The sequence below is a fragment of the Zootoca vivipara genome, chromosome Z2 (assembly GCF_965207765.1).
Source record: "Zootoca vivipara chromosome Z2, rZooViv2.hap1.1, whole genome shotgun sequence".
Classification (NCBI taxonomy): Eukaryota; Metazoa; Chordata; class Lepidosauria; order Squamata; family Lacertidae; genus Zootoca; species Zootoca vivipara.
The window spans coordinates 22,080,419-22,090,000 of record NC_142585.1 but is presented as its reverse complement, the minus strand read 5'-3'; the positions used below and the strand labels follow the sequence as shown (position 1 = coordinate 22,090,000).

At 40.6% G+C, this 9,582-nt stretch overlaps 1 protein-coding gene across 1 annotated transcript; it reads left to right on the top strand.

Moving 5' to 3' along the window:
• The first annotated feature begins 4,974 nt into the window (after positions 1 to 4,974).
• LOC118093810 (TLR adapter interacting with SLC15A4 on the lysosome-like) lies at positions 4,975 to 9,367 on the top strand. The gene is made up of 2 exons (XM_035133542.3): positions 4,975 to 5,249; positions 8,084 to 9,367. The coding sequence occupies exon 2, from the start codon at positions 8,135 to 8,137 to the stop codon at positions 9,047 to 9,049; it is 915 nt and encodes a 304-aa protein (XP_034989433.1). The 5' UTR covers positions 4,975 to 5,249; positions 8,084 to 8,134; the 3' UTR covers positions 9,050 to 9,367.
• The last annotated feature ends 215 nt before the right edge of the window (positions 9,368 to 9,582 follow it).

The window sequence follows — 9,582 nt, the reverse complement described above, 5'->3', positions numbered from 1 at the left end:
CAATAAATGCCCAGTATTCATTCTCTCTCTCATCCAACTAATCTGAATTCTCCAATGCAACCCTGCCCCTGGATGTCTCACCTTTCATGAAAGTTGAGGGTACTTACGGTAGCATTGATGCCAACAGTGGAAAGGAGAAGAAAGTAAGACAATATCTGTGGGATCAGGCCGGAGACCCACTATTATCGAGTGGCTAATCAGATGTCTGTAGGAAATCTGAAAACAGAACTCAAGTGCAACAACACCCCCTCCCATTTGATTTCTAACATAGCCATTGTTGCTAGTAACTACGGATAGTTTTATCCTCTATATAATATCTCTTCCCTTGGGTGAGTGAATCCAGGTGGAGCAAACAACAGCACTCATAAGAGAAATCATATTCAAGCAAAGCCCAAGAGCTTCAGTGGAAATTAGAGTGATCACAGTGCTAGTTCAAGAGAAGCCCAAAGGAGGGTCATTGGAAAGTAAGATGAGATCCTTCCTGAGGAACCTTCTGCAAGGGATTAAAAGTGACCTGGAATCCCAGCTACAAGTGGGGTTAGTAAAGAATCAGTGTGGATGGACACCTGGCTACCTTGGACTCTAGAGTCTTTCAGTTAGTATCTGGAATCAAAAGGCTTTGGCTAACCCAAAACAGAAAAACAGACAGTAAAAAGATATCAGGAAAAGAAACTGCAAGTAGTAACAGTCAACACAAAGTGGTAACTTGGGGTGGGGCCAGCTGCAATCTGGTGAGGGAAAACTTCTTACTATGCAAACTGATGCATTCAGAAGACATTCTCCATGTGTTCAGGGGAGCTTACTACCAGACCCAGTGCAGGATTACAGACTTGTAGACTGTTTGATCCTGTGTTCACATTGTAAAGACCTTAATAGGAGGAAGCTAGGCATTGCAGTTTGTTTAGCCTGGAGATGCAGCTTTTTCAGAATGCAAAATAGAGGTATAGAATGGGAGACACTCTTGTTGACTCAACTAGCTGCATTTCAGGACTAGCCCGGGTAGTACTGGAGAACATATTCCCCACACAAGAGACAAACCCCGTTTTGGTGACAGCCAGTACTGTATAATATGGAATAGTGGGTTAGTTGGTGAGGCTCAGTTCAGAAGTCATGGGAGAATACTGTTGTAATGGAGCATTTAGTTGATCTGAAAAGGAAACAGCTCCCTGGGAGTGAATAACATCTAGAAAATGAGGGAAGCATTACCTTGCGAAAATGAGCCTCGGCTAGAAGGAAATGGGAGAGCCTCATAATCAGAATGGAAACCTCAACTCTATTACTACCTATCTGTGACTAAATATCCAAGTTTTAAAATAGCTTCAAGCCAGTCATCTTGATTTAGGAACACAAGTGATCAAAGTTCCTCCTTTTCTACATCCTCAGGATGATACAGGGAACTGGCAGTATTCAAGAGCACTAACAATGCCCTTGCCCACATCCTAAATAAATAGTACTCACTGCCAGGATGAGTTTTTGCTGCATAACGTGGAGCCCAAATCTTTCCACCTACACAAGCAAAAGTCTTGCTGTACTGTTCAGGTACCAATTTGCGCCTTCATCTATTTTGCTGCCCCCTCCACTCCGCACCAATCATGCTTACTGTTTCCCCCTGCTTCATGGTAGGCAGTGGAGGCTGGTCCTTTTAGGGCAGATAGGGTACTGCCCTGTCCCCCTCAACCTGCCTTCTTACTTGCAAGCTGTCCAGGAGGTGTTCTGTGTGCCACCTTCCTCCTCCTCCATCTCAGTGCTGCCTTCATAAAACCCAACAGGGAGGAGGAGGGGAAAGCTAGAACTCTTTGGCTCTGGCTCCACCTACTGTTGGCCTCCCTGCCTTCCATTCTACCAACCCCACTGGGCACCAGCCACAATTAGTGGTAGGGCTGCCACTGGTAGTACTGCAGCAGAAACATCCCAAGTAAAGCCATTCTCCATTTGCTGATTCTTATGCAATAAAAACAGCAGCATCTACATGCAAGAGGGAACTATTCACAGGCTTGCTACGGGAGTTATAAGATTTGCAGCAGGCCTTTTTTCTTTTTGGAAGGAGGAACCCCACCCCCCAACCAAACAGCCCAGACTGAGCATACTCAGTGGGCATTGAATTGACTGTTGAGAGGAAGAAAATGGAAAAGGGAGCAGGGAATGGAGTTTCCTGGAAAAGGATTAGAAACCTGAAAAGGAGCATTGTATGCAGCAACATTTTATTGCAGAGCCCACCTGCAAACACGATAGACAATTACCACTCTCTTTCCCTGTCACAATAATCCAGTCACAGCAGGTATATAAGCAACACATCCCAGCAGCAATTCCCACTTTGCATATAAGAAACACATTGTACTGAGAAGAGTGAAGTGTAACTATTGTTTCAGCAGTCTTCTGTATTCTGCACAGGGCAAAGACAAAAGAACTGGGCACAAATCCAATATGAGAAACAGCAATGCTCAGAAACCGGTGGAAGAATATGACTTCAAAGAGAGACTCCAACATGTAAAGGCTGAATTCATCAAGAAGTTCAGTTCTATCATCTGTGGCCTACATCAAGAAAACAAGTTTTTATTCTACTACAGGTATTAATTGACTAGTTAGAATGCATGAGCATCCACACTGCTTTGTGACTGACCATTGTCTTTATTTTGCAAATACATAAGCTTTAATTTTAGTCAAAACTTTGTGCAGAATCCTGTGGGCGATTCAGTATGAACCTGGCTATGGGCCCCTCTAGACATCCTTTTCGTTGCACATTCATGATGCTTTGTGCTCATGATGCTATTGGGTCAGTCATAAGCGATCCTGTTTTCAGTACTGTTTGTGCTTGCAAGGGTTTTGGGCCAGTCACACTGCTTCGTTTCCAATCAGTGCATATCCTGTAACCTGCTGAAATGTAACTTTTTATACAAATGTTGTGCTTTATTTTAGTTTCGTTTTTGTTGTATAGCTCTTCCAGACGGCAATAATGTGGTAAAAATAACATACAGTATTCCTCAATAATGAGAAAGCATCGCAGAACAAACTAAAGCAGAACGTGTTTGCAACTAATGCATGATTATTCTGCCAAAAATATGTTGCAGAGTATACCCCCAAAAAAGCACCCGTGTGGACAGGCTCTGAGACTAACTTTAATTGTCATAATCTGCAGTTCTTGCAGTTCATATTCCTCTGACCTCACTGCTTATTCACTCTCTCTGCTGACTTAGCATTCCTTGCATCTGACAAATTAGACCTAGTTCACTAAAACTTCTGTCACAATAGATCTGTTGGTGCTCAAGGTGCCACAAGCTCCTTTGACGTATTTGCTGGAACAAACTAGGCACAGCTACCCCTCTGAAAACAGGAACTGCAGACATTGAGAAATAAAAGATTCTACATCTGAATCCATTGAATTTGGAAGTGGCTGAGTGAACTACCAAGGTTCTTGGTCACTGAGTTTGTACACAGTTCACAGCCCCATAGAAAACATCCATGCGGACCATGTAACAGAGATAAATGAGATTTTAGACATTTGTGGTAAAGAGCAAAAATGAAGGATGTAAGAAATATGCAGATATGAAATAGAACTAACTTAACTTGTGTTAAGAACATGTTCAGCTAAGTCATCTGATTCAGGTGTTATATTTTTAAACTAGGTCTAGACGTGGGAAAGATGCACAGATGCTCCAAAAGCTGGATTTATTAAGGAAAAGCTTGGAACTAAAGATCAATCAAAGTAAGGAAAAGGCAAGCAAGAAAAGATGAAATATGAAGTTGTCCTCCAAGCTCCGGTGCTTAAGTAAAAATCTAATAAGCAACTCTTCCATTATACAGTAGTAATGAATTCTACAGACAGGATATTTATTAATAACTTATTATGAAGAAGATTGTGCATAAACCATACACATAGAAATGTTAATAAACATTTTCCTTACTAACTAGGTTTTTCAAATATGCAATTTCATTGTGTAATTTATATTTAGTTATTAGTTTTATGCATTTCTCTAAAAACAAACATCCATTCATATCAGGAGTGGCTATACATTGGGTATTTACATTCAATTGGGTATTTACATAGCAACTTGGGAGGTGGGGAAGGGAGAGAGGCGATAACTTCACTAAAATGCTACAATGGCATATTTAACACAGTAGATATACTTTGTACCTTTATGTGTCCATATTGAATACCCACAGTTAAGAACTACGGTGGTACCTTGGTTCTCAAACGCCTTGGTACTCAAAATGCCGAAAACCCGGAAGTACCGGAAGTATTCCGGTTTTTGATCAATTTTCAGAAGCCGAACATCAGATGAGGCTGTTGGCTATTTTTTCCAGGGCACCTGCACCAATCAGAAGCTGTGCCTTGGTTTTCGAACATTTCAGAAGTCAAACGGACTTCCAGAATGGATTAAATTTGGCGCTTTAGTTTTTGCTATTTATTTTGCTTTTTTGTTTTTGAGGCTTTTTCAGTTAATTTGTTTTTGTGACTGTGTGGAACCCAGTTCAGCTACTGATTGATTGACTGTGTGACTGTGGAAATGGATAAAAGCCCCCCATCTAAGCAATGACTATAATCAGTGCAGGTAAGATTTAATTTTTTTTTTTAAAAAAATCTACAATACTGTCTTATTTATTTTATAGTACAGTACATTGATTATTGCTTTCATTTTATGGATCAATGGTCTCGTTAGATAGTAAAATTCATGTCAAATTGCTGTTTTAGGGGTTGTTTTTAAAAGTCTGGAACAGATTAATTCATTTTGCATTGCTTTCTATGGGAAAGCACGCCTTGGTTTTGGAATGCTTTGGTTTTGGAACAGACTTCCAGAACGGATTAAGTTTGAGAACCAAGGTACGTACCACTGTACTACTGCACATTGGGCTTGCAGGTCCAGCTTCTTGTAGAGCAGAGCAATGAACTCAGTTCACTTTCGTTATTGTCTGGTTCCCATTTCCATGGACTTACGAAATTACTCAAGTAGCAACCGTCACTTGGAGAATATGAGTTTTGTTTGACTTGTTGCCCAATACAGTAGTCCTTTGCTTTAAATAATAATAATCATATCCTCTTTGGGGTATGTTGTCACTGGAGGTTAGAGCACATATTTTTCCATGTGGGTTGCATTCTATAGAAAGAAAAGGAGAACAGGATAGCTCACTAGACAGTTAGTACTCAGAGGATCTTTGAAGAAGGTAGAGATTAAGGAATCCTCTGCCTCCAGCTTTGCTTCTGTTTACATTACTGATTTTACAGAGCATGTAATTTTCGCCTTCTTGCAAAGGTATGTTGTGTACTTTTATCACTATTTATTCTATTTAAAACAAAACAAAACAAAAAAACATTTATTGTACTTACAGTACAACACTTCTGTTTGGAAGAATGTCCCACCTTTTCCAATGGATTTTACTCTCTGGCCATTTGATTTAGTTTGGTAATTTCATCTGCTAAACTGTGTTTATGTTTGTACCTTTGTACACAAATTGCAGTGGCAAATGGCTGATGCATATGTGTGTGTGTGTGTGATTTTTTTTCCTGAAAAGTGTGTTTAGGACGGCAGCTTTCAACATCTCAAGGTTGTGATTCTATGCTCATTTCTAATTTTGAGCATAAGTACTGCTTCATTATTTTTAATATTCATTTGTCGACGTGTAACTGTATCGCAGGAGTATGAATTAGTTTGATTTGCAGCTAAGATTCAGTTTGGAGCTAAGATTGTTGCTTCTTATGTTCATCAATGAGAATCTTTTTCTTTCCTTTGGCTTTGCATGCATATTTTAAAATGTATACATACTTTTAAGGAATCCTGGGAACTGTAGTTTCTTATGGGTGCTAAGAGATGTTTGGAGACCCCTGTCCCCCTCAGAGAGCTACAATTCCCAGAGTTCCCTGGCAGTGGGATTGATAGTTAACCCTCTCTGGGAATTGTCGCTCTGTGAGGGGAACAGTTGTGCTTTAACAAACTCCCAGTTCCAGTTCCCTTAACAAACCACAGTTCCCGGGATTCTTTGGGGGAAGCCATGACGGTTTAACATGGCAAGATACTAATTTAAATATATAGTGTAGATGGGGCTTAAAAGTATTTTTATTTAAGGATGAGAAACTGGGCAGAATCTGACGTTTCATGTATTTATTTAGTTGCTTATATTTTTATATCCCACCTTTCTTCCATTCATTTAACAAGGATGTGAGAAGCCCAAGTTCAGGTCCTGCCATGGCCCACAGTGTGGTTTAGGCAAACTGAATATTTCTGGCCTCAGTTTCCACAGCTGATTTCTTTTTAAGGGAACTATTGTGACTTACCTTGCAGGGCTGTGGTAAAGGTGAAAAAGACAGCAGTTGTGATATTTGCACTGATGGTTCCCCCCTAGTTTGCTTCACTGTTTTTAAGGTTTACACTTGACCAACAGTAGGGTAAAGGGGGACCCCTGACCATTAGGTCCAGTCATGACTGACTTGGGGGTTGCGGTGCTCATCTCGCATTATTGGCCGAGGGAGCCAGTGTACAGCTTCTGGGTCATGTGGCCAGCATGGCAAAGCTGCTTCTGGCGAACCAGAGCAGCGCACGGAAACACCATTTATCTTCCCCCTATTTATCTACTTGCACTTTGACGTGCTTTCGAACTGCTAGGTTGGCAGGATTGACCAACAGTAGCTGGGTATAAAGGCTGCAATCCTTTACCTACTTTAATGGGAGTAAGCCCCATTGAACTCAGCGAGACTTACTTCTGAGTCCACATGTATAGTGTCACACTGTAAACTATTGTAAGATCCAGTTGAAGTCTACTGCTGTTTCCCCGGAGGTGTTAAGAAGATCACAGGGAAAATACTGGAGGGTATCTGCCAATTGTTCTGGGCAGAAAGAGTTGGGGGAAAGTGACCTTTTCAAATGAAAGAGAGTATTGGATGAGTGTTATTTAGTACCAGGCAAACTAAGTAGTAGAGCTGTAGCTCAATTTCTATAGAAGTAAAAAGGCAACAGCTTAGGGCAGGTTTCCTCAAACCGGATGCTCTCCAGTTGAAGAACCACTCTCACAACCCCTGATTATTTGGCTGTTCTGGCTGGACCTGATAGGAATGCAACAACATCTGGGGGGCACCCAGTTGAGGAAGGGTAGCCTAGCATGCAAAGCAATTTTCTCCAACCTGGCAACCTGCCCCAAAGTTTTGGGACAGGAGCTATTGTCAGCCCCATCCAGCACGGCCAATGCTTAGCTTAGAGGTAATGTGAGTCAGAGCCCAACAACATTTAGGAAGCAAGTGGGTTAGGGAAAGCTGCTGTAGAGCATTTTGCTGCTTGACTTCACCTGTGTGCTGCAGGACTGGGGAAAATGTTTGTTTTATATTTATTGAAAAATAAAAAGTACATAATCACAAGTACACAGAGTAAGATAAGATACAAAGAAGAAGAAGAAGAAATAGTACCCATGTAAAAACAGAACAGAAAAAGAAAGAAATTGTATAAATTACAAAAATAAAAAAAATAAAAAAATGTTATTGTAGTTAACCAGACCTTAACCTAATATGGTATTTATAAAAATGAATTCCAAGTACTGTATCATTAAATTTGTCCATGGCAAGTCTATGTTTGTTTGCAACTTGTTCATAGGTAGTGAGTACCTTTAATCCAATCATGGAAAGGAACCACATTTTTGTTTCCCCCCCAGTTCACCAATACCTGTCTTTTTGCTGTAGCAAGGGCACAGAGAGTCCATTCATATTGTCCCTTTGTTAGATTCCATGTATTGGGTATATAATTCAAAAGGATATTTTCCGATTATTCTGTACAGTCACGTTGATTTTCTCTTATTACCTTCCGCCAAAAAATTATCAATATAGGACATTGTACAAACATATGTTTTAGTGAAGCATTATCCCTGTTACATCTCCTGGAGCTATATGTTTTAGATAGTCCTTTCATAAACAAGTGTAATGGAGTCGAATCCAGTAAGTTGTTGTTGTTGTTCTTCTTCTTCTTCTCCTTCTTCTTCTTCTTCTTCTTCTTCTTCTTCTTCTTCTTCTTCTTCTTCTTCTTCTTCTTCTTCTTCTTCTGCATGAGTCTTAATTTCCAAAATGACTTCATCTGCCACTCACTTTTTTCTTTTCTTTTTAAAAAAGGAATATTATCTATACTACGAATTTGACAGCCTGCCTCAATTCTCAGCCAGAATGCTAGCAGAAAGCATCCTCATCAATGTTGCCTACCAAGAGGAATGGCGAAACAAGTCCCACCAGTCCCAGGCACTAAGAGAAGTTGGAGAAGACCCCTGGCAAAAGCAGTTTAAAGATACAGATGCAAACGGAGACTTTTGCACAGAATTCAAGAAGCAGTCTGCTGAGAAGGTGGCATTGATGTGCTGCGACAAGGAAAGAGGCCAAGAGGTTCCCCAGCAGAATTCTCTACAAAAGCCACCTGCAAAAGGATGCAACAATATCCCCCAGTCAACTCCTCAGTGCATACCAAGACAGGAGCAACACTGTGAAAATGAGCTGGATTTGTATAGATCTTGGTCATGCGAAAGCCTTTACCAGAATTATCCTGATCTGCATATTGGAGGAGATCACATAGCTGACCATACATGTGATTCAGGTTGCATCATGGACCAAACCTATGATGGATCGTCTGCTGGCCCTGTTTTGTTCTCAAACGATATCCCATTAGGACATTCCCCTCTAACTGAACCTGTGTTGAAATTCAAGTCTGTCAAGTTCTGGCATGGAGAAGACATTGGGGAGAAAAGCATGACTTTCCACAAGCAGCCTCTTTCAAACTCCTTACTCAACAACTACATGGAGGCAAAAGTCCAGGAACTCTATAAGCAGTTTTTGGAAGAAAAGCTGACCAGGTGCAGTTCTCTAACTCACTTCCTGACATCAAATATGCTGGTGAATAACATCAGTGAGGTGAACCTCCAGCTGCCTCATGAAAAACATGGTGAAGCATCCAAAGCAACACAAACTCTCTTCCAATCCTTAGCTCGGCTTGGTTTGCAAAACACTGGCAGTGGAAACAGCAGTGAATTTAGCACTCCAAATTTACAAATATCAACACCACATTGCAGAAGGAAGCCCTCTGTGGTGTAGTACCGGTATGCATCATGACAGAAATACATGGTAGAACTGTTGATTTGTAAATACCGTTTGGTTTAAACAAATTAGCCTTTAAGGTAGCAGAGGGCTCTTGCAACAAAACCAGCAACAGGCTGACAATCACTGCCTGTTTGGTGCTGAATCTCCAACCATTTGTACCCTGGCCATTGAAGATGAGCTTGTGATACATGCAGAAACTAGTTACACTACTGGAGTTTTCAAACAAAACATATTAAAACCTCTGCTTAGCCTATTAATGGTTGATTGTGAGCTGCTATGGAATTTCAGTGCTATTAAACATCTGCTTTATACCATTTATTGTTATCCAACTGAGGTTTCTTATAAAACCCAATAGGTTGAAATGGCACAAAATCCAGCTTCTAACATTCTGTTTTCATGTTGCTTCTGTCTATGATAGTGATTTATAAAGGGCCCCTCCAGACATCCTTTTTTTGCCCTTTCAAGATGGTACCAGGGCAGTTATGTTTAACCCTACTTTCAATATTGTTAGTGCCTGCAAAAGTTTT